Below are 25,906 nucleotides of genomic sequence, written 5' to 3' on the forward strand. Positions count from 1 at the left end.
CAGACTGAAGGGGTTCCCATTGGTCAAATCAAAGGAAATTTGAGGATTAAAATAATTAAAGCACATTGATTAAGACAAGAACTGGGGACACCTGGGTGACTCACTCAGTTAAGCCTCTGCTTTCAGCTGGGGTCATGATCCCGGGGTCCTAAGATAGAGCCCTGTATTGGGCTCCCTGCTCAGCAGGGAGTCTGCTTGTCCCTCTCCCTTTGCTCTTCCCCCACCCCTTCCTTTCTCCCTCTAAAATAAATAAGTAAAATCTTCTTAAAAACCCCGAGAATCCATGAGTTCATAGTGATTTAAATAAACAAATTAATGGGAGAGAAGGCAAACTTCTTCCTTACTTGACAAGTAATTAATATAGAAGGAATGATGGAATTAGAAAATCATCATTCAGTAACCATCCTAATAATAATAGATCAAAGCAAGAAGCATCAGTGGGTGCTAAAACTAATAAGCAAAAGCTTTAGAAAAAATAGAAAAAATTCTCAAAGTATCTCCCTGTAAAATAATGATTAGTTACAAGGGGAAAATAGTAACTTAATAGTGGATAAATGGCTGCCTTAAAAAAGTGATCAAATAATAAATCAACATCATGCCCTTTTTAATACAAAGCATCAAGGGGCACCTGGGTGGCTTGGTGGCTGAGCATCTGCCTTTGGCTTGGGTCATGATCCCGGGGTCCTGGGATGGAGTCACACACCAGACTCCGCAGACAGCCTACTTCTTCCTCTGCCTATGTCTCTGCCTCTCTGTGTGTGTCTCTCATGAGTAAATAAATAAAATCTTTAAAAAGCATCAAAAAGATACATTGTTTGTATGATACTTCTGCTCAAACCCACCACTGAATCTAGTCATCAAGAAACACCAAAGTCCAAGTGAGAGATTTCACAATAACTAGCATGTATTGCATATCATGTGTTCAATAAATAGATACAAATAAATGAATTCTTTTTAATTAACTCATTTGCACATTTCCAGGGCACAATTATACATTTTTGTTCAAAAATGCAAGATATGAGAAGTCTCAGTGCAAGTTTAGCTAGTTTCTGGAGCAGGTGGTCAAAGGAGGAACTGTTTCTGCAGATTAGCAGCTCAATTGGTTTGGGCAATTTGATTTCTATCAGGAAGGGTAGGGAGAAACATGCAAGGTTATGGAGAAGGACATGCAACGGCCATAGAGGAGAATTCTCAAGCCTTCATCATTTCTTACAGGGTGTTTAAATGAAAATTTCAGGCTTTTACATAATAATCAAACAGCTCTTCAAAATTATCCTTTTGAATTTAATGATAAATTTAATTTTTTTTCGTGCTAAATTCCACCGATTCCACCAGAGATTAAACGTGGATGTTGGGCAGCCTGGGTGGCTCAGCGGTTTAGCGCCGCCTTCAGCCCAGGGTGTGATCCGAGTCCTGAGATCGAGTCCCACGTCGAGGTCCCTGCATGGGGCCTGCTTCTCCGTCTGCCTGTGTCTCTGCCTCTCTCTCTCTCTCTGTCTCTCATGAATAAATAAATAAAATCTTAAAAAAAAAAAAGTAGATGTAACATAAACTAATCCACCTCATGCAAATAAAAATAAATATATGTAAGAGCAAAACTCTCCATGTTAATATTTTGCAAAAACAATAATGACCCTTGTACGAATATAGAAATGAATATATGTTAAAGATTTTAATTTACTAATGAGGAAGCTGGTAAGGTGTTAAAACTAGTTAAAACCCGAGGATCATATCATGAATATTAAAATAAATGTGCAAGTGGAGGCAAAACGTTTTTCCACGGTGGCAGTGGGGATTGTCACTCCACTGGATAGAATTCATTTGTGTTAGGTATAAACAAGAACTAGTTTCCACTCCTATCTGTTATCTACAGCTTATAAAGCTGTGAAATAGTTCCCACGGCATCAGACTCGGCTAACCTGAGAGGATACAGCAGCGCATAATCCACTCCCCCTACTGTAAATAGTTATAGTCTATCCCCAGGAATAGAAGAGGCAGAGCGTTTGGATGGCAGTGGGAATGTGCTGGTCCTAAGGCTAACTTCCCAATTCAATGTGCATGTGGTTAAGGAAATTTTTTCCTTCCATCCAGATGATTTCAGGCAAATTAGATACTATAGTTCCCTGGTTCACTACTTAAGCGTCAGAGCCAGGCCCTGAAGGGGCTCCTACTCGGACGAGCTAATTAATGAGCTGCTCAGTGGTCACACAACACCCCCCAAAATCCTCAGGGCAGCCTAAGCAAAGCCGTCCCTTCGAAGGGGCACCGCAAGTCGGGAGTGTGCATTTGGCCCCTCTTGGGTAGTGAGGAGGAAGTGGCTTCACGTGTGTGTGTGCTCTTCATAAATGAATCTGAAACCTCATCTAGAGTCTGCCTCTCCATCCACCTCCCACTTGGACAAGTCTCTTCTGCTAGAAAGGATTCCCCCAGGGCCCTTAAAACATCATGAGTCTGGGTTAGGTTGAACCAACTACAAACGGCCTTATTCTGTAAAAGAAAAAGGAAAGGAGGGTGCAGTGTTTATAATTCGCAGTCACCGAGGTCGTGGAGAGACTTAAAGAAAGCGCTTTGTGAACTAGAGAGAGGCACTGCAAAGACCGCAGCTGCTCCTCTTGGAGGGTGCCACGCGGCCCGGCCCCACCGAGCCCACCGGGCGCCGGCCCCTCCCCCGGTAGCGGCCGGGCCCGGGTCGGAGGCGGCGGGGGCGGGGGCGCCGGGCTCCGCTGGCCGCGGGGGGGCGGGGGGGAGTCCCGGGCGGGGGCGGGGCAGGCCCGGCCGCCAGTTCCTGATTCTACCAGCGGCGCCGGGGGCTGCGGGCGCCACAGGCGGCGGGGCCGCGGGCCGCGAAGGATGTGCGGGCGCGGGGCGGCCAGCCTGCCCGGAGGTCCCGGCCCGCGGCGGCCGCGGCTCCCCGGCGTCCTCCGCCTGCTGCTGCGGCTGCTGCTGCTGCTCGCCCCGCCGGGCGCCGGCGCTCGGGCCGCCGGGCCGCCGCACCTGGTCTTCGTGCTGGCGGACGACCTGGGCTGGCACGACGTGGGCTTCCACGGCTCGCGCATCCGCACGCCGCACCTGGACGCGCTGGCGGCCGCCGGGGTGCTCCTGGACAACTACTACACGCAGCCGCTGTGCACGCCCTCGCGCAGCCAGCTGCTCACCGGCCGCTACCAGGTACCTCCCGGGTCCGCAGGGCGCGGGGGCCGGGACGCCGGGGGCGGGCGGGGCGGGCAGGGCGAGGCGGCCGCTCCCCGCGCGGGGCCGCCGCCGCCGCTCCTCCCGGGCCGCAGGCCGCCGCCTCTGCGCATGCGCCCCGAGCGCTGTCCTCCCGCCCGCCCACCTGCTCCGGGGCCGCAGGCCGCCGCCTCTACGCATGCGCCCCGAGCGCCGGCCTCCCGCCCGCCCCACCTGCTCCGGGGCCGCAGGCCGCCGCCTCTGCGCATGCGCCCTGAGCGCCGCCCGCCCGCCCACCTGCTCCGGGGCCGCCCCCGCTCTCGGGAGGTGCGGCGGGGGAAGGGGCTCCCGGGGCGGCGCCGGCTGCCGGGCCTGCGAGCCCGTCCGGGGCCCGGGGTCAGGCGGACTCCGCGGAGAGGCCCCGAGGAGCGCGGTGGGGAGGGGCGGGCTGCGGTGCGCCCGCCTGCCCGCAGCCCGAGGGTTTGCAGTGAGCCTCCCCGCGTGGCTGCCCGGACCTTGTGCTGCTGAGCCTCGGGGTCGCCTGGTGGGGGCGTGGTATCCCGGGAGCTTCAGGGGTCCGTCGCAGTGACTCTAGTTTTACACATCATGAAATAATCCGGGCTCCGCCCACGTGTAGCTGTGGTTTGTCACCGCACGAAGCCGTGGCCTCGCCGTGGCCGGTGACCCACCTGGCCTGCGTCGGCAGGTGTGCGCCGCGACCCTTCCCCATCTCCCCTGCCCCCCGAGGCCTCTGCCCTCTGGAAACCCTCTGTTCCCTGATTCCGTGACTTGTTTCTTGTATCTGCTTGTCTTTGTTCATTGTTTTGTTTTTCAGTTCACACATATAGGTGGGATCACAGGGTCTTTGTCTTTCTCGGTTCCCTTAGCATTGTACCCCCTGGGCCAATCCGCGTCGTGCCAGGGGTAAGAGTTCATCCTGTTTTTTTTCTTTTCTTAATTTTTATTTATTTATGATAGTCACACAGAGAGAGAAAGGCAGAGACAGGCAGAAGGAGAAGCAGGCTCCATGCACTGGGAGCCCGACGTGGGATTTGATCCCGGATCTCCAAGATCGCGCCCCGGGTCAAAGGCAGGCGCCAGCCAAACCACTGCGCCACCCAGGGATCCCGAGTTCATCCTGTTTTATGGCCGTGTAATAGTCCACTATGTATTTTATCTTTGGATGGACACGTAGGCTGCTTCTGCGTCTTGGCTGCTGTAAAGAATGCTGCAGAGAACACAGGGCTGCCTTCCTCTCCTCAGGTTGCTTTGCCCTTTCCTTCTGGTATCCAGAAGTGGAATTGCTGGGCCCTGTGGGTCTTTTTTTTTTTTTTTTTTTTAAAGATTTTATTTATTTATTCATGAGAGAGAGAGGCAGAGACACAGGCAGAAGGAGAAGCAGGCTCCATGCAGGGAGCCCGACGTGGGCCTGGATCCCGGGTCTCCAGGATCACACCTGGGCCGCAGGTGGCGCTAAACCGCTGAGCCCTGGTATCCAGAAGTGGAATTGCTGGGCCCTGTGGGTCTTTTTTTTTTTTTTTTTTTTTAAAGATTTTATTTATTTATTCATGAGAGAGAGAGGCAGAGACACAGGCAGAAGGAGAAGCAGGCTCCATGCAGGGAGCCCGACGTGGGCCTGGATCCCGGGTCTCCAGGATCACACCTGGGCCGCAGGTGGCGCTAAACCGCTGAGCCACCTGGGCTGCCCATGTGGGTCTATTTTTAATTTTCTTTGAGGAAACTCCGTACCGTTTTCCCTAGTGGCTGCACCAATTTACATTCCTATCAGCCATGCGAGAGGGTTTCCTGGGTTCCCTTTTCTCCACATTGTCACCAACGCTTGTTATTTCTTATTCTTTTGATAAAAGAATCTGACAGGCCAATCTGACAGGAGTGAAGTAATCACATTATCTTTAAAAACTTTCCTTTAAAAACTTCTATGTAGTTAACAGGGATATGCTACTTGTAGAGAGCTTGATGTATGCTAAAATAAGAATATCAACAACATTTGCATAGTGCTGGACCTTTTTTAAAATAAATTCTTGAAATAACCCCTGAGGTAGATGTAACTTTTCATCCTCTTTTACAGATGAGCAAATAAACTTGAAGAAGTTAGATTACATGTTAAGAATGACAGAGCTAGAAAGTGGTAAAATTAGGTCTGCGCCTCTCCTGCATCTACAAGTCATCTCAGGCCCATAAAATTGTATCCTTTTTTTCAGGAAGATTGATGATTTTATAAGATCCCGATGTGATTATGGCTATTATATTAAATTCAATAAATGAATACTGTTTAAGAACCCAAGCATACCTCCTTATATACATATTGTTTGTTCATTAAGCATATTTTGAGCCCTTGCTGTGCAAGTCACGAGATATGCTTGAACCTTGCCCTAGTAGGTCTGTGTGCATGTAGCCTCTCAGATCAAGCCTAACCTCATGTTGTCCTGAGATCAAGAGAAGGGAAGGTTTATTTGCGATAAAGATTTCCGCAGTGATCTGAAGACTTCTAGAGCAGAAAAGATAGAGTTTTACTACAGGACTGAGAAGGAGCTATAGCCAAGGTTTGCTCTGGAGATAAAGGATGGCTCCCTTCACCATCGGCTCTAAGTACTTTCCACAGGTCTAACTTTGGCTGTTAGGTGTAATCAGGAATCTATGCTCTAAGGCAGATCTCGCCCTGGACACTTTCTAAGAGTAAGAGAGCATTTGAGTAAAGAAGAAAGAGAATGCAAGATCTGCCCCAATTAGTTCTGCATTTGCTCTGAAATAAGAGAATTGAAAAATTGCAGAAGAATGGGAAGGCCGTTCATTTTTTAACTTCCTCCCTTCCAACAGACTTGAACAGGAAAGCAAACACCACCATACTTTACAAAACTTGTTCTGATAATTGGCTGCTTTTGTTCCCCAAACATCCTTCTCTGCCACTCACCACCATTGCTTCTTGGAGAAACAACGTGTGTAGAGTAGCCCGTAGGTAGAAGCGAAGGAAGGGTAGAGGCTGCGCATACTCCAGAACAGTTTAGAGACCCCTCAGTGGAGCAAGCTAGCCTCCCCAAACATTTTGCTTGACTTTTCACTCCTGTTTTATTCTGAGTTCAGGAGACCCAATTACAAATTACCTCAGGCTAGCAAGCATCTTTTTTTTTTTTTTTTTTTTTAATCAGCAGAAAAGTTTTATTTCTTTTAAGGACAAACAAACCAATCCAAGGCCTTAACTTACAGACGCAAACCAAAGGAGCCATTTAAAGCATTAGCTATTGAGGTACAATACATACGTTGGGAGGAAAATGCTTCTCCATCTGAAGCTTATACCAAACTTTGCTCGATCGACAGCTGAGCTCTGCTAGTGCTTGGGTGTGGCTGAGGGTGTGCAGAACCAAAGGAGAGGAGAACAAACCAAAGGAGAACAGCTGTGTTCCACAAGTACTGAAGCATTTTAGACTGCATTAGTGGGGAGGAAGGGGTAGGTTTCACATAGAAGGGAAGAGGGGGGACAAAAGCTAGGTTTTATTTCTGAATGAGTCACGTGTTGTGCAAAAATTTAGACACTAAAATGAGGAAATTTGATGATTTCAAATTTAGGTACTTGAAAGAACTGTAATACTTATATCTGTGAGCTTAATAATCAACTTTGATAGAATGTTTAGAGACCCATCCTTCCCAAAGTCATGTAACTTTAGATTAGAAAAGTATAAAGTGATAACTAAGCTTGGACTGATTGAACTGAATTTCCCCAAATTCTGAGTTTTAGGTTTTTGGCTTATTATTTAGTGACGACGACTGGTTGGGAATAAGGAGATGTGGGTTCCAGTCTTCACATCAGTCTTCAGACTCTGACCTGCTGGACATCATTTTTGACATCTGTAAAATATGGGAGTTGGGCTGAACTCTCAGGCTCTTTCTAGCTCTACATTTCTTTGACTCTAAGGCCCTGTGTCCCATAGAGCAGATTTCTAACTGAGCAAATATGTGTTATCATACCTACTGACCCCATCTACTGGCAGGAAGAGAGATTAATCTTGCCCGATGGTGTGTGCCTTACAATGTTGCTGCTTGTTCTGCTGCCAGGAGCTTGTTTAAACGGAAAAGACCCAGCCTTTTATATTGAGATATATAATTGTTCAGAATCCTCACATAGGAACCTTTTTAAACCTGCATACTTTCGTGAAAAATGCATGGAGTTTGATCAAACGGGCAATAGGGAGACTGATCAGCAGAGGAGGTAAATGGTTATTGGTAAGTTCAGAACTAGAATTCAGGTCTCTGTATACTGTCCTAACCATGGCCCTACGACTCATTCATTCATTATTTTAAAAATATTTTAAATGTATATTTTGTTTTTCTTCTTAAATAGAAACTATAATGGTTTGAAAACTCAAAAATTACTGAATATCTCTCCCTGCGCATATGCACACGCACACATACACTGTTTTGATCCTTAAGCATCCCGTTCCTGATCTTTGGAGGCAAACAGTGCTATCTGAATTGTGCACATGTATCTTTCAAAAAGTATTTTATGCATATACAAGCAAATACATATATAGATATACCTTTTCTCGCTTTTTATATGGATGATAGCATACTCTTCACATGTTTGTTTTATTTTACATTTGAAATAATTCCACATCATTACTAAAAGAGCATCTTGATTTTTATGGCTGTGTAATACTTTAAGTGGATATAATTTATTTAACTGGTCACATTATGATGAACATGTAGATTGTTTCCAGTCTTTTGATATATCAAAACTGAAGTCAGTACCTTCACTATATTATCATTTTACACATGAATATATCTGCAGGATAAATTCTTAGAAAAGGACTGTTTCTAGGTTTAAGGGTGGGTGAATTTGTAATTTTTTAAAAAAAGATTTTATTTATTTGAGGAAGAGAGAGAGCACAAGCAGGGGGAGGAGCAGAGGGAGAGGGAGAAGCAGATTCCCCACTGAGCGGGGAGCACAATGCCAGGCTCTATCCTAGGACCCTGGGATCCTGACCTGAGCCCAAGGCAGATGATTAACAGACTGAGCCAGGTTCCCCAGTAATTTTGATAAATCCTACAAAATTGCATTTCAGTGGGATGTATCAATCTACATTCCGACCAGCAACATAAGATATTGCCTATTTTCCTATACTCTGTTTTCTAAAAAGACTTTATTTTTAAGTATCTCTACACCTAGCATGGGGCTTGAACTCACAACCCAAAGATCTAGGGTCATATGCTCCACTGACTGAGCCAGCCAGGCACTGTATACTCTATTTTCTTCTTAAAGTTGTATTTCACATACCACAAATGCACCATATTAAATGTATAATTTTTCAGTTTTTCACATATCTGCAAAGTTGTGCAACCATCGCCATTGTCTAATTGTAGAACGTTGCAATTACCCCATAAAGAAACCCCGTAACTGTTAGCAGTCCGTCCTCATTGCCCTCTGCCCCCAGCCCCTGGCAACCACTAATCTACTTTCTGCCTTTATAGATTTGCCTATTTTGGACATTTTATATAAATGGAATTATATGATAGATATCCTTTCATCCCTATTGTGACATATACCAAGCCATTTTATGGTCACATAATATTCTATTGTATGGATATACCAACATTTTATTTATCCATCAGTTGATAGACTTTGTCTTTTGGCTATTGTGAATAATGCTGCTGTGAATATCCATGTACATATTTTTTGGTCACCTCTTTTGGGTTTATGCCTAGGAGTAGAATGCTAGATCAAATGGCAACTCTATGTTTAATTTTTTGAGGAGCTGCCGAACTGTGTCCATAGCAGATACACCATTCCCACCAACGTATGTGAGTTCCGGTTTCTCCATGTCTTTGCCAGCACTTGTTACTGTCTTTTTGATTATAGCCTTCTAATCATCCCAGTGGGTATGGAGTGGCATCTCATTGTCCCTTTGATTTGCATTTCCCTAATAGCATTGAGCATCTTTTCATGTCTTATTTGTCATTTGTATATATTTTTAAAAGATTGATTGATTGATTGATTGATTGATTGATTGATTTATGGGGAGGGGCAGAGACACAGGAGGAAGGAGAAGCAGGCTCCATGCCAGGAGCCTGATGTGGGACTTGATCCCGGGACTCCAGGATCGCACCCTGGGCCAAAGGCAGGCACCAAACTGCTGAGCCACCCAGGGATCCCCTCATTTGTATATTTCTTTGGAGAAATCTCTGCTCAAACCCTTCGCCATTTTTAAATTGAGTTGTCTTTTTGTTGTTGAGTTGTACGAGTTCTTCATATATTCTGGATGCTAGAGTCTTTTCACATACATAATTTGCAAATATTTTCTCCTGTGGGTTTTCATTTTGCTTTCTTAATAGTGCCCTTTTATGCACAAAACTTTTAAATTTTGATGTAGTTCAACTTAATTTCTTTGGCTGTTTGTGCTTTTGGTGTCATATCTAAGAAACCACTAAGATTATAAAGAGTCACCTCCATGTTTTCTTCTACGAGTTTTATAGCTTCAGCTCTTACATTTAGGTCTTTGATCCATTTTTAGTTAATTTTTGTAGTTTTAAAAATATTTATTTATTCATGAGACACACGCAGAGAGAGGCATACACATAAGCAGAGGGAGAAGCAGGCTCCCCATAGGGAGCCTGATGTGGAACTTGATCCCAGGACCCCGGGATCACACCCTGAGCCAAAGGCAGATGCTCAACCGCTGAGCCACTCAGGTGTCCCAATTTTTGTATTTTTCTGAGGTATGTGGATGCATGTGGATGCCCAGTTGTTCCAGCACAATATGTTAAAAAGGCTGTTCTTGGCAGCCTGGGTAGCTCAGCGGTTTAGCACCACCTTTGGCCTGGGGTGTGATCCTGGAGACCAGGGATGGAGTACCACATCGGGAGCCTGCTTCTCCCTCTGCGTGTGTCTCTGCCTCTCTCTCTCTCTCTCTCTCTCTCTCTCTCTCGTGTCTCTCATGAATAACTAAATAAAATCTTTTTTTTTTTTTTTTTTTTTTTTAAAAGAAGAGACTGTTCTTTCCTTATCGAATGCTTTTTCCACTCTTGTCACAAATCGGTTACCATAGGTATATGGGTTTATTTCTGGACTTAAACAATTTTATTCTTTTGATCTGTATGTGTATCCTTATGGCAGCACCACACTATCCTGATTACTCTAGCTTTGTAGTAGGTTTCATAATCAGAAAATATGAGTTCTCCAATTTTGTTCTTTTTAAAGACTGATTTGGGGCGCTTGAGTGACTCTGGTTGAGCGGCTGCCTTTGGCTCTGGTCGTGATCCCAGGGTCCTGGAATCGAGTCCCACATTGGGCTTCCCTCTCAGAAAGCCTGCTTTTCCCTCTGCCTGTGTTTCTGCCTCTCTCTCTGTGTCTCTCATGAATAAATAAAATCTTAAAAAAAAAAAAAAAGATTGATATGGCTATTCTGGGCCCCTTTCATTTCCATAGGAATTTTCTATAAAAAAAATGTGGAATTTTGATAGGAACTGCACTGATCTATAAATCTGTTTGGGGAGTTTTACCACCTTAACAATATAAGTCTTCTAATTTACGAATATGAGATATGTTTCTACTAATTTAGGTCTTTAATTTCTTTCCAATAATGTTTTGTAGTTTTTAGCATACAAGTCTTGCGATTCTTTGGTTATGTTTATTTCTAAGTTTTTATTCTTCTGGATTTTGTTAATTGTTTTCTTAATTTCATTTTCAATTGTTTATTGCTAGTATATGGAAATGCAACTGACAGTTGATCTGTATCCTGCAACCTTGCTGAACTTACTAGTTCTAAAGGGGTGTGTGTGTGTGTGTGTGTGTGTGTGTGATCTTTAGGATTTCTTATATACAAGATCCTATCATCTGCAAATAGAAATAGTTTTGCCTTTTCCTTCCCAATCTGGATGCTTTCCATTCTGAGTGCTTACGTAATTGCCCTGACTAGAACCTACAGTACAATGTTGATTAGAAGTAGCAAGAGTGGGGGATCCCTGGGTGGCTCAGCAGTTTGGCGCCTGCCTTTGGCCCAAGGCAAGATCCTGGAGTCCCGGGATCGAGTACTGCGTCGGGCTTCCGGCATGGAGCCTGCTTCTTCCTCTGCCTGTGTCTCTGCCTCTCTCTCTCTCTCGGTCTATCATAAATAAATAAATAAATCTTAAAAAAAAAAAAAAAAAGAAGTAGCAAGAGTAGACATCCTTTTCTTATTCCTGATCTTAGGCGAAAGCTTTCAGTCTATCAGCATTAAGTAAAATGCATTCATTCATTCCTTCATTCAACAAATATTTATTGAGCAGCTGTTTAGACCGGCATTTGCTCTACTCTGGGGATCCCCTGGTACTTGTAGTCTGTTGGAGGTGAGGTGAACAAGAGCGACCAAGGGGGGATGAAATAAACCTATAAACAGATGAGTAAGCTAGGTGAATTTAAATGTCCTGGTATTAAATGTAGAGAAGAAAATTAAGTGGGTAGAGTGCTAAGTGACTCAGGAAATTATCTCCAAGAAGGAGATAGGGACAGAAGCCTGAAAGAAGAGGAGCCAGCCATTCAAAGATACTGGGAAAGAGAGTGTAACCCAGTGGAAGGCACAACCAAGTGCAGGCCCTCCATGCTGCAGTGAGCGGTTTCTAAGAAGTAGGACAAGGTCTCTGTGGCTGGAACTAGTGTAAGAGGGTATGAAAAGCCTGCTCGGAGCTCAGAGGGGGAGGCAGGGTCTCCCTGTACTCATACTGGCTGCTCCTGATAAAATATTAAACTTCAACTTACTTAGGTTTTCATAGTGATATTACAGTGGAAGCTGCTCTCTACTGAACGTTTCTAATTGAACAGTATTCTAAGTAAACATACGTTAAGGAACCACAATTAAGTGCCATGTGGCATTCTTTGTCTACATGTTACTCCAGTTGGAATTCAATTTTTTACCCCCTCTCCTCCTTTTTTAAGTTAAGTTTATTTTAAAAATTGTTGTTGGGAAATCCTTTCAAAGTTTCACCTATAAGAGATTTAAATAGAGGTATGTATAAAAACAGACCTTTTCATCTTGGTCCTCAGCCCTCCTTCCTGTTTATCAGTTTCTGGGTATCCTTCAGAGGTATGTTGTGCATACAATGAAGTAGATTTTATATTCGCTTTCCCCTTGTTTAAAATCTCAGGATTGAAATATTAATTTAAAATTCCTCCAGGGGAGGGGGATCCCTGGGTGGCCCAGCAGTTTAGCCCCTGCCTTCAGCCCAGGGTGTGATCCTGGGGACCTGGGATCAAGTCCCACGTCGGGCTCCCTGCAAGGAGCCTGCTTCTCCCTCTGCCTGTGTCTCTGCCCCTCTCTCTGTGTCTCTCATGAATAAATAAATAAAATCTTAAGAAAAAATCCTCCAGGGGTAAGAGGATAAGACAGATGTTATTTAAAGGTATAGACTTGCAACAAGCAGTAAATAAGACGGAGATCTAATGTCAACATAGACAGCAGTACTGTAATCCTCAAACTTGCTGAGAGACTAGAACTTAATGATTCCAAGCACTAAAAAGAAAGGATGATTATGTAACATGAAAGAGGTGGTAATTACTGCTACAATGGGAATGATGTCACAATGTATAAATGCAGTACACCTTAAATTTACACAGTGTTATATGTCACATATATTCCAATAAAAATATGTAATAAAGATGTCTGTAAAAAGAAAACCTGCCAGCTTTTCTAATAGAATTTGTATAGTGTTTTTAGTCATAAGACTTGAAAATGCTAAATTTCTTTATTCTTACAAATTGACTTTATTCAATACAAAATATTTGTTACACCTCTGTATTCTTACTACACATTTTATGTGGTTGTTCATTCTCAAGTCTGACTTGTCCTTAGGATTGCCTTGCTTGTGCCTGGCCTGGAGAAACAGTCAGAGTTGAACAACTAAGTGAACGAATGCGTCAAGTACTCTACCTCCCGAGTGTTTCCTGAGAGAGCTCAAGCTCCCTGTCTTTGCTGCTTATGGTTGACATGCCAGGGCTCCTGCTGTCTTTTCAAGAGAACTGAAAAGATGAAAGGGTAACAATAGCAGTGGGCCTTAGTGGGAACACTTCCTGCTAGGAAAAAAGTAAGGAAAGTAACTTGGGCCCTCAGCTGGGAACATTCTCACCTTGGGAACTGAGGGGACCACTCCACCAGAACTCTGTAACCTTCGCAGGCGATACAAGTGATGAAAGATGACTCCAAGGTTTCATTCTTAGGGGACCCAAGTCACATTTTTCTTAATCACATTGATAAATGGACAGGACATCTCAGGGCTCCTTACTCACCCCTGACGCAAGACCTTGGCAGGAAATAGAGGAAGGAGGCTGGGCAGCAGCATTGTGGGTGATTGTTGACTTGCTTCAAGTTCGTTTTAAGAATGTGAGCAGCTGAGACCCGTGGCTACAGGCAGAGCAGGGCATTGCATGCTGGCGTGGAAAGAGCAATGAATTCCCCCTGCGGATGCTTTCGCCCGCCCCCCCCCCCCCAGCTTCTTTTCTTTAGTCCCCTGGCACCCTGCCTGCCCATCCTTTATCAGCCCCCCACCTGGTTGCCTCCCTTGTGGACAGTAGGCTCCTGCCCCTGGTCACCTCTCGCTGGACTCTAAGACTGGAAGTGGGGCAAAGAAGAGTGAAGAGCTCGAAGAAGTAGGTAGAGTGATTGGGGCAAGAAGTAGGTCACACACTGGGAGTGTTCATGGGACCCTCTGGTGGTGGCATCCAAGGAGTGACGTTAGTGGAGCACACAGTCTAGGGGCCACAGGCACTTCTGAAGAGAAAGTACTGGTTAGCCTCTCTTTCCATGCTTCCTTAGGCAGAGGAACAAAGGCTGTGTTGGGTCCATAGTGACTGATAAGAAGGCCCACTGTTAAAACACCTCAGGGCTCTAGTGCAGGGAGCCACGAGGATGACTTGATCTGATGGGTCTTTTGTTTTCACTGAAGCCAGATATCTACCCTAAGCCCAGCCGGAGCCAAGAAGCATTTTCCCAGAAGGGAAGGGGCATCTGGAAGCCATATTCCCACAAGCATTGAAAATATTTTAAAGAAACAATTCCATGTTTTACATATTTTACTTCCCACGTAATTGGAAGTGAGGAAATAAAGAAGTAAGTTTGGGGCTGAGTGAAGTATGACCCATTGACTTATGGGTTTTTTTGTTGTTGTTGTTTTGCTGATTGATTTTTGAGGTTTGTTATTTCAAGAATCACTCTGAACCTAAACTCTTTGTTTCTTTAGTCATATCACCTGACTAAAAATTTCTTTTCATCCAGATTTTCCTTTCCTTTTCATTTTGCGCTTTGGGTTGGATTTATAATTTAAACAGAGGAAGGCACTGATACAGTTTTTGCCTTGTTTATTCTTTTTATAAACTACATCCCTTTGTGGGCTTAGCCAGAGATTTACACTCTTTGCTAATCAACACCAAAATAAATGGACCCTTAAAACTGTCAGCGACACCAGCCAGCTCTGCAGCCTGAGTTCTGGGAGACCAGGCCAGATGGCAGTGTCAGGCCCCTAACACACATAATGTGTGTTCTGTAGCTCTTGGCTTCAACAGCATGGGCAGCTGATGGCTTTTAGAAGGCTTATGGGGGGAGGGAGCAGATTCTCCACTATCCATTTGTTCTGTGGGGCAGCTCCAGGAATAAACCCTAAGGTGGCATGAGTGGTACTTGACCGTGGTTAAAACCTGTAGTGTGCTGGCTCAGACATAGGCTGGAAATTCTGAACTCCTGGCAGGCCCCTGGCTTGTTCTGTGATTGTGTTCCGGTCACGAAGTTTCCCTCTCAGGCCTTTGGTGTGGACTGTGGGAGGGTGGAGCTGCCTGCTTTTCTGAATTTTAAAGTACGGTAGCAGGTGGTGTACAAATATGTGGGTGCAGTGAGGGGATGAGGTCATCTTGCACAGGTCTAGCTGATAGGATAGAATCTTCCTTCTGTTCAACTAGACATTATCTAAGCGCTATTAAGTTAGGGCAGAAACAGCTCTCACTGCCGTATGTGTGGCCACGATCCATGCAGCCCCCGGGAGAGTTTATTATCAGTGTAGCTGAAATGCTGTGCTCTGGGCTTCCAAATCCTGTAGATAATCAATAGACTGCCTGGACCTCTTAAAAAGGAATAGTGAGCAATTCTGACGGTGGGAGCCAGCCGCCTCCCCTCTCCCTCCAAGAGATAGGCCTTTCTCTTTTAAGTTCTTGAGACTACGCTGGTAATATCTCCCATGTCAACTCATAGATCAAATCAATTTTATATGCAACCAAACACACAGGGATTCTTATCAGTCATCTCATGGAAAGAATCTAGAGACAAGCCAGGTCCTTCACTGATTTTACAGACCCTTTACCTTTGTGCAGGGAATCCTTGAGAGTTAAGTGAAATCTTAGGAGGAGCTTTTTCTGAAAGAAGCTTTGGTTTAATTAAGAAGAGATAGGCACATGTGGTAGGTAGAGAGTAACTCCTTTGGATTCTTGTATATTATTATGTAGTCCTCTCCATTCATTCGTGCTCTCTGGACTTCAGAGACTGGGGTTAGAATGGAATTGTTTTAGATGCTGTTGTTATTACAAAAGGACAGTTCTTTTTTTGTTGATTCCTATTAGTGTCCTCTTATCATCCTGCCCCATGAAGCATGGAGTGGATCTGTAGTTCTGCACTAAAGTGCTCGGTTGGAACCAGCTCAGCATTTGCCTGTTTACTGCTTCTCTACACATTACAGCTTCCCTACTTCAAATAGTGTTTGAACAGACTAAAAACATGTTTTTGGCTGTCATCCAGAGTTTGGCTTTCACTTCCCCAGTAATGCCATAAAAATGCTCTGTCAAATAAATTCTCGGGAATTGAAAAGAACAAATTCTCTGCTCCATATGATTGTAGATAATAGAAACAGGCTTCAGCTGACCACCTGGCTTGATGCCCATGGACTAGGAAAACCGAATCTCACAGCATCCCTTGGCACTGCTTTCTAGCTATCAGAGTTAATTCTGTGCATGTAATGGATGAGCTTTCCGTTTAAAGAAATCTGCACATAGCATTTATTTCCACTGGGTCTTTTGGGTTCCCTAAAATAGTGTCTTTCCTTATCCTGCACTGTTGCCAATTAGTATATATTATAAAGTTTTTGGACCTGGGATTAATTTTCTATTGAGTAAATTTCAAGCTGTTAACCATGAACAGAATCCTTCTATGATTTGGGGTTGTGTGTGTGTGTGTGTGTGTGTGTTTTGAGAGCAATGTTTCCTGCCCCGGCCTGGATATTGTAGTATCCTTATTATTCAGGACCCTAGCTGGAAGGAGATGGCACATTCAAATTAGGATGATTTAGGGAGGTTTATATATAGAGGGGCTATTCAAAAATGTGTGAATTGGGGTAAGGGGAACACAAGTGATAGTGTGTAACCCAGTGGAGCCGCTGGCCCTGGACCAGAAGAAAAGGAAAGAAAGAACCTAGCGATGAAGAGTGTCATTATAGAGAAGGCTGCCTTCAGGATGGTCTGCACAGAGAAAGGCATGGTCTGGCAGTCCAAAGCCACTCATCTCTTCCCTACGTCTAATTTCTTGTCAGGGGTCCCCCTTGGCTGAACCCAGTCAGATGCCAGAAGGTGCAGAGGTGCCTATGATTTGGTTCCCATAGGTCAGCTTCCCAGGGCAGAGAGCAGGACAGAAGCAGAATGTGCATTTGGAAGGCAAGTGGAAGGCATCTGGCACATATCTTAGTGGAGGTGTCCAGTGATTTCTAGGAAAAGCATAGACATCTTTTTTTTTTTTTTTAAGATTTTATTTATTTATTTGAGAGAGAGAGCATGAGAGAGCAAGTGAGCAGGGGCAGGGGAGGGGAGGAACAGAGGGAGAGGGAGAAGCAGATTCCCGACACAGTAGGCGGCTCCATTCCAGAACTCTGGGATCATGACCTCAGCTGAAGGCAGATGTTTCACCGACTGAGCCACCCAGGCTCCCCAAAGGTGTAGAAATCTTAATAGAAAACTTAAACTCACTTTTATTTTTAAATAGCTTTATTGATATGTGATTGACATGCAATAAAGCGCGCATATTTAAGTATACAGTTTGATAAGTTTGGATATGTATACACCTGTGAAACCGTCACCACGATCAAGGTAGTGAACTTATCCATCGCCTGCAAAATAATCCCATTTTAATTTCACATTTAAGATATTTTATATGATTCTTATAAAAACATATGGAAAGACACAAGTAAATGAAGCAATGGCAAGTGCAACTCCAAAGTGCTGGAAAGATCCACAGAAAATAAAATTCAAGGCAATGTCAAAGCTTATGAGAAAGCTATTCAATAGTAGCTTATCGTAAATTTAAAAAAAAGATTGTGAGTGTAAATTTTTTTTTTGTCTTTCCCTTTGTATCTGTTTATTGCCATGCATTTAACCACAATAAAAATCTGTGAATCTGGTCTGTGTAAGCCAGTTTTTGAACTGAGAAAATCAGTGATTAATCAGTATTCAGTAGTGCCAGCAGAACTATAGAGGGGTAGTTCCAGTAAACAGTTTATGTCGTGTTCATATACACCACAGCCAGCTGCTGGGCAGGTCCAGACTTGCTCTCTATAATGCCACACCATCTCTCAAGAAAGCAAAGCGAAATGTAGTGGGGAAGGCTTGCTATGTTATTAATAACAATGCTTACAGTTCTTACTGTGGCACTTGTTGAATGTGGGGTATGTCTTTGGAGATAGAACAAGGATGGGATTTAATTCCTGAGCTTTATACATTCTGCTTTAAATGATAAAAGCCAGTAAATCATTTGCAAACACACTTTTACCATTTATTAATAATTGCTGGCTACCCACAATGACAGCTGATGGAGGCCAGAGAGTTGCAGTTTGCATTGAGAACTGGCCCTCTCAGTCTTCTGTGTTCCCAGGGCTCCATTTATTTTAGGAAAATCAGGAGTACCTAGCCTTTCCAGGGAAAGCTGTGTCCAGTGCAGAGTTGAATATGACACCCTACCCCCACTTCGTACAAAGGAAAGTACCTCCCTGGCTAAGCCAGGACAAGGAGAAGAGGTGTGAGGTTTGCAGGAAGGGAGTGGCTGCGCAGGCCAGGCCAGAAGCCCCTGGGGAGTGTCCTGGTTGTGTCCCAGCGGGGGGTGGCTTGGCACCCATCAGCACAGGAGCTGTGACAGGGCCACACTGGCTTCCATGCTGGCCTTCAAACTCATCCAGCAAGTTCAGGTCTCAGGGCCCTTGCACTTTTTAAACATTTTTATTTGTTTATTCATGAGAGACATGGAGAAAGAGGGAGAGACACAGGCAGAGGGAGAAGCACGCTCCCTCTAGGGAGCCTGATGTGGAACCCAATCCCAGGACCCCAGGATCACCACCTGAGATGAAGGCAGACGCTCAACTGCTGAGCCACCCAGACATCTCACCTTTGCACTTTTTATTTCTTATGCCTAGATTATCCTTGCCTCATATTTTTGCAAGGCTCTCTTACTCTATCACATGATTCATATTGCTGCCCAAATAGCTCCTTTCTTTTGCCACCCTCTCAAAAAAATCACGTCTGTCACCATCTCCCTGTCATGCCTTATTTCTCTCCTTGCAGGGACCACTATTGGACATTATAACATCAATTCTCAACCTTTTTGGTCTTAGGTCCTCTGCATGTGCTTAAAAATTATTATAGACCCCAAAGAGCTTATGTTTCTGTGGGTTATACCTTTCAAAATTCATCGTATCAGAAATGAAAATAGAAATTTAAAAATACTTTTGTTCATTGAAAAACAGCAGTAATAATCCCAATACATGTTAACATAAATAACTTATGAAAAATAACTATATTATCCAAAATAAGAGAATTATCTGAGAAGAGTAATATTGTTTTGTGTTTTTGTATGTGTCTTCTATTAATAGAAGATAGCTAGGTTGTTATAATCTGTTGTAATATGTTATTTTGGTAAAAGTTTGTAAAGAACATCTGGCCTCAGACAGGTGGTTAAAAAAGGGAAGGATCATTTTAATAGCCTTTTCATTGTGGATATTCTATTTTAATATCACACCAGATGCAACAAGGGATCATTTCTTAAAGGACGGTTGTTGTGTGGTCCTTGCACCCTGGGCATAATTGTGTGAACCACTCCCAACAGGTGGGTCAGATGGCTGCTTTTTTTTCCCCGTCACTGACATGAAATTATGGTTTCCATAAAGTGGAATAAGAAAAGCAAATCATTACTTTCATTAGATTTTTAATAACCCTTTAAAAAATCACCAAATCTTGAAAGGTTACAGAGGCTCCTTCCAAACCAAACACTCATTTCTCACATGCACAAAACTTGGAATACTTTTTCCTTCGTAGATCCACGCATCATGTTATGGTTCCTTTCCTTTGAGGTAGAAAGTGAAATCTTAAGTTAATGGTTTCTAACATAATTCCTTGATAAATATTTGTTGAAATATCTAGTGTTTATTAGAGTGCTTTTATTCATTTTTTCCAATCCTGTTTATGATCCAGTACCTTATTTGGGTAAGTGAGTAAAGTGCCATTCAGAAGTATCCTTAAACTGGTACAGGAATAGAATTAAACCGTCAGGTCTGCAGATGTGTTCAAAAAAATAAGGAACCAAGGGCACTTGGGTGGCTCAGTGGTTGAGCGCCTGCCTTCAGCTCAGGGCATGACCTCGGGGTCCCAGGATCGAGTCCCGTGTCGGGCTCCCTGCATGGAGCCTGCTTCTCCCTCCTCCTGTGTCTCTGCCTCTCTCTCTATGTCTCTCATGAATAAATAAATAAAATCTTTTAAAAGAAAAGTAAACAACCACTCTATCTGCTTGTTCAGGATGTTTCAGATCATCTATATATAATTTCATGTTTATCTCTTTAAGATCCACACAGGTTTACAACACCAAATAATCTGGCCCTGTCAGCCCAGCTGCGTCCCTTTGGATGAAAAACTCCTTCCCCAGCTTCTAAAAGAAGCAGGCTACACTACCCATATGGTCGGAAAGTGGCACCTGGGAATGTACCGGAAAGAATGCCTTCCAACCCGCCGAGGATTTGATACTTACTTTGGTAATGGAAATGCACATGTTCGTTTTACAACTTAGCCGAGCTGCAACCGTCTCATAAAACACACCCCAATGTAATCAAATGAAATAACTGGAAACTTGAACACAGAATGAATCAGCCAGCACTGCTGTGGGCAGCTTCCTAGGACCACCTCCACGCCCGGCTCTGCTCAGCGCACGGTGGGCAGCGCCACAGGGGGCACTTCCCTTTGCCAGCGTATTAAATGCCATGTTGGGGCCTTTGAAGATTTGCTATCTTCACATCTGAGACTGTAGTACTCGTGGAGAACCTTATTACCAAAAGGGCATACAGCTTGATTTTTCAGAAATTTCAGGCAAAACTCAATACAAGAATATTTTCTTCACAAAGGTTCAGAATATTGTTTTCTCTCCATGGACTTTCCCACAGATTTCTTTTTTTTTTTTTTTTTTTCTGGAGATGGTAGAGGAGACTCTTTTCTACTGGCATCCTTTTCCCCTTCTGTGAGATCTGTTTTTGAAATCACTAGATTGGGGAAAACCAGTCAAAAAAATAAAAGGAGAGAGTCGATAACAAATAGTAATAGGAAGAATAATAAGAAATAAATGGTTTAGGGACTTGATAGTCATATAAAAATGTGAACCCTGAAGTTAGTTTTAAAACTTACCCTCTTTTAACCTCTTACAAATTATGTCTTAATTAACAGCCTATTTATTTTACTAGTGACTGTGTCTTTCTGATGAGTTCTTTTCATACTACGCTATCTGGCTATTTAGCTACCTACGTACTTCTCATTTGTCTCTTCGTTTATTTACAACCTGCATCTGAAAAGGAACTCATGCTGAACATAAAAAGTTTAAAAATAAATAGAGGGTACCTGGGTGGCTCAGTCAGTTAAGTGTCTACTTTGGGTTTAGGTCATGATCTTGGGGTGCTGGGATCAAGCCCCACATCTGGCTCCCTGCCTCAGTGGGGAGTCTGCTTCTCCCTCTGCTCCTCCCCCCTGCTCAGACTCTCTCTCTTTCACTTTCCTTTTTCCTCTCTTTCTCTCTTTTTCTCAAATAAACAAAATCTTAAATAGAATAAAAAATCAGGGTGAGTAGAAAAAGATGGAATTGTATCATGGCACTAAATTATGAAAAAACTGCATGGCTGTAGGTGGGGTTCGCACTGAACTCTGTAACTTGAGAATTCTCATGTCCAAATTTAAAAAAAAATATTTTAAAAAAGGAGACAGCTATAAGAGTCACATTATTTATAAGATAAATGGAAGCCAGATGTTCAGGAAGGGTAAAGCATTTTCTGGCTCTTAGACTTGAGAAATTTCTCCTTTGGGAGAAGGTAAGGTGGACAGCATCCTCAAAAACAGCATTTTAGTAATAAAGTGGTGGTTTTCTTGTACATTTGTCTTGAGACATTCCTTTTCATTTAGAGTTGTGCAACTAGCCCCACAATCCTCTGATTGCTTTTTAACAGAGCATCTAAGTCATAACTTTCGCGAGCACCAAAGTGCATTTTAGTGATTATGTGGGGCCCAGACGATGCAGTTGAAGCCCACAGCTGTGTCATGTTGTGTTGGGTCCAGTGTCAAGTTGAGATGCAAGGACATCAGACAGGAGGCTGTATGTGCCCCGCTCCCATCCAGGTCCTCTAGCAGACATTGCTAAGCAATCATGGCATTCTTTCTTAATGAACCTGACTATATCCTCCACATCCTCAAATAACTGTTAAAGTCAGACTTGGGTGTAAGAGCTCTTTGTCATTTTGCAAATTCTAGAGGAAAAACAGCCTGTATATCCCTTGACAATTTTCAATTAGACCTTTGCTGAAAGATAGATCAATACTTGTACTCTGGCAAGTGTTAAAAAACAGCTTTAGACTATAGACTATAGCTATTTTAATTTTCTTTTCTTTTTCTTTTTTTTTTTTTTTTTTACTAAAACCCAAATCACATATTTAAAAATTCAATTGGCTAGAAGAAAATCATATCCTTTTATAAGAGTTGAGAAGCCTGAGGATTGAGATGAACGAACACCCCACACCCATATAGACTTGTAGTTGGAGGGGATAATGACCATGCAGCTGTTATCACTATTATGACGTAGATGTTCTGTTTAAAAGCAGTCAGATGATTGTGGGGCTGGTTGCACAACTCTGAATACCTTAAAGACCACTGATTTGGACACTTTAAGTAGGTAACTTATATGGTATTGTGCATTAGACCTCAATAAAACTGTTAAGCAAAAACGTCAGAGATTTAGTTGTTCAAAAAGTATGTTCTGATTTTTCCCCAATATAACATAGGATGCCATCTTCTTTTAGCTCATCATGTAAGTTCAAATTTGTGAAGCCCTGTTTGAGAAAAGCTGTATGTGATTGCCACATGGTTGTTTGGTATCAGTCTGGCTAAATATGTAAATAAATAGTTCTATTCCTGGAATTCTCCTGTGGTTATATCTTTTTAAATATTTATAATTAAAATTTTTTTAAAAAGTAGCCTCCATGCCTAGCATGGAGCCCAATGTGGGGCTTGAACTCACCACCCTGAGATCAAGGCCTGACCTGAGATCAAGAGTCAGACACATAACCTACAGAGCCACGCAGGCACCCCTACAGTTTTGTATTCTTTTAATCAAGTATATCCTATGCTTATACTCTCTCAAGTAATGGAAAACAATTTACATTTACAGAGAAATAAACGGAAGTGATTTCCTCAAGCTCTTAACACCCAGGAGTTATTAAAAATTCCAGAAGAACCCCAGTGTCCTAACCTCTCTAATCATCCATGTAAGGCATAAGATCACTTTTATGGATACGTTTCTTTCTCTATTATATATTAATTAACAAATATATTTGATTTCCCTTTTTGTTATATACATTAGGGGAAAAGATTAGCATTTAAAATGTGATCTGGGGCACACGGATGGCTCATTCGGTTAAGCCTCTGACTCTTAATTTTGGCTCAGGTCATGATGTCAGGGGTCATGAGATCAAGCCCCACATCTAACTCCACACTCAGTGAGTAGTCTGCTTGAGATTCTCTTCCACCCTCTCACTTTGCTGAATCTCTAAAATAAATTAATTAATTGAATTTTTTAAAAAGTGGTCTTAGACCAAGGTATTCATTGTATTCGGGACTTTGAATTTATTGAATCGTGGAAAAGGAAATTAATTAAAAATGAATTCATTTTTTATGTAAACTGCATAAGGCTTTTGATTGGTATTATAGAGGATGCTTAGGACTGAAGAAAGGGCTAGGCCAATTTTATCCACCTCATTTTAAGGTTAATAAACATTATTTGTTAGGAGATGGTTCAGAGTCCAGCACAGCTTATTTCTTTTTAATAGCTCTATTGAGGTATAACTTACACACCATCTAACTCACCCAACTAACGTGTACAGATTATTGATTTTTAATAAATACACAGGGTTGTGCCACTGTCATTACAATCCAATTGTAGAATATTTTCATCACCCCAAAAAGAAAACCCATCTCTGTTAGCAGTCACTCCTGATTTTCCCCAAACCTCACCAGCACTAGGTAACCACTAACATAACTTTTTGTCTCTATAGATTTGCCTATTCTGGATATTACATATAAATGGAATAATACAATATGCAGCACAGCTTATTTTAATATTTTAGGAAAATATACAACATTTGCAGAAACCACTTTAGCTGAGACAACCCACTTCCTTTCATGTTTATATTCAAATTGTGGGCTAGGCAGTTGATGACATTTATATTTCGGGCAAAACTGAGATCAGGGTTGTAGACAATTCTGCTTTCAGTGCCCCACGGTAGTTTGATCTGCTGGCTCTGTTAAATTATGTCTAGAGCTCCTCTTTGGTAAGGTTTATGTCTTCCACCAGTGGGTGTCAGCATCTGACTAAAGATGATTCCTCCTAGAGCTGCTACTATAAATAACCTTGAAGCCAGTCTCCCAAGGTCGGTATCAACATTATTTGAATCCTGTGTTCATTTATGTGATTACCTCAGAGAAATCACATTGACTATGTGCTATTTTTGCCATTAGATAGCTTTAAAAGATTAAGATTTTATCACCTTTACTGAATTTGAACTCTGATTTTTAAAAATGGATTTACTTAGAATCATCTACTTTGAGAGTTACATGACAGAGCCTTGTGTTCCAAAGACTTGACTGAGGAATGGATTTGAATTTTTTTTTACAATAACATTTTAATGCCTCCTGCTAGCAAATATAGAGAGTTAAGAAGTGGTGCTCTGATTAGCCTTGTCATTTGATTAGCCTTGTCATGGGTAATCAATTGCACTGGGCAATTAAATGCTGAAACATTAGTTTGTTTAACAAGTTTTATGCTATGCTGACTACTTTCATCTCCCATTCATGTTGTAGGATATCTCCTAGGTAGTGAAGATTACTATTCCCATGAGCGCTGTACATTAATTGATGCTCTAAATGTCACACGATGTGCTCTTGATTTTCGAGATGGTGAAGAAGTTGCAACAGGATATAAAAATATGTATTCAACAAACATATTTACTGAAAGAGCAACAGCCCTCATATCTAACCATCCACCAGAGAAGGTAAGCCTTTCTCTTTTATTGATATCAAAATTGTGTTAAGATATACTGCAGGTGAGTATAGGAAAAGGCTGCTTGTTTAGGAGAAGATCTAAAAAAATTCTAGGGGAGTTGTGTTCAAATTTTGGAGTATATTGGTATCTGCTTGGGGAAGCTTGATAAAAGTAGAAATTTCTGGAATCCCTCTCTGAAAGTCTGATTCCTTAGTTCTGGGGAAAATCCATACACCAGAATTTTAATTAATTAATTAATTGATTTTTGTTTATTTATTTATATTTATTTTTAACACAAGTCTTGAAGTCACAACCCTGAGATCAAGACCTGAGCTGAGGTCAAGGGTCAGATGCTTAACTGATATATGATGTATGATGTATGGGATGATGTATGGTGTATGATGTATGGGAGCAACCCAGCTGCCCCCATACATCAGCATTTTAAAGAAACTCTTTAGGGGTGATTCTGACACCATGTGGTCCCCAGATTGCATTTTGAGGAATATTGTTTCTACAGTGTTTTAGTAGAAATATAGTTTTATTATTTTGGTGCATTTTATGTGCTGTAAGCAATTAGTACATTGACTTTTTTTAAATGATAGGCTCATGTACAAGATGAGGCTGTATTATGGCAAACTTTCTGTTAAGAGATCGACAGACTTTGGATTTAGCACAAGTCTTCTTTGTGTTTGGCCTCCCTAGGTTATTTTGGCTATTCTAGATATTTTGCATTCCCATGTTAATTTTAGAATCACCTGGTCAATTTCTACCAAAAAGTTGCTGCTTGGATGTGGATTTCCTTGCCTCTGTAGACCAACATGGGGAGAATGTATGTCTTAACAATATTGTCTTTCACTCCATAAACATGGTATACTGATGAGCCTATTTTTCACATTTACTGCATTGAAGCCATTGTGTATGTCATGTACTGAAATCTTTTGACTTATCTCAAGGTAAAATAGAAAAGAGTGTGAATTGCCTTAAACATTTTGTTGTTGTTGTTGCTGCTGTTGTTAATCTAGAGTTAGCTTCCTAAGCTAAATTCTCTGGATACACTTTTGAAATTGGGTCACATATTTGTGTTGTCAGATACTGGGCTCAAATGTGGCTTCGTTAAGAATTGGATTAGCACACTGATGAAATTAGTCCTTCAATAAGACCCTGATAGGGCAAACTACAGA

General features: G+C 42.5%; 1 protein-coding gene across 7 annotated transcripts in view; it reads left to right on the forward strand.

The window, feature by feature from the left end:
* The first annotated feature begins 2,813 nt into the window (after positions 1-2,813).
* The window catches only part of ARSB (arylsulfatase B), a 187,445-nt gene continuing 164,352 nt past the window's right edge, over positions 2,814-25,906 (forward strand). For all 7 annotated transcript variants that reach the window (XM_072793968.1, XM_072793981.1, XM_072793987.1 and 4 more), the window contains exons 1-3: positions 2,814-3,168; positions 20,004-20,190; positions 24,545-24,735. In XM_072793968.1, the coding sequence (XP_072650069.1) occupies positions 2,851-3,168; positions 20,004-20,190; positions 24,545-24,735 (696 nt within the window). In that variant the 5' untranslated portion in view covers positions 2,814-2,850. The remainder of the gene's footprint in view (positions 3,169-20,003; positions 20,191-24,544; positions 24,736-25,906) is intronic.

The sequence above is a fragment of the Canis lupus genome, chromosome 2, assembly GCF_048164855.1.
Source record: "Canis lupus baileyi chromosome 2, mCanLup2.hap1, whole genome shotgun sequence".
NCBI classification, from domain to species: domain Eukaryota; kingdom Metazoa; phylum Chordata; class Mammalia; order Carnivora; family Canidae; genus Canis; species Canis lupus.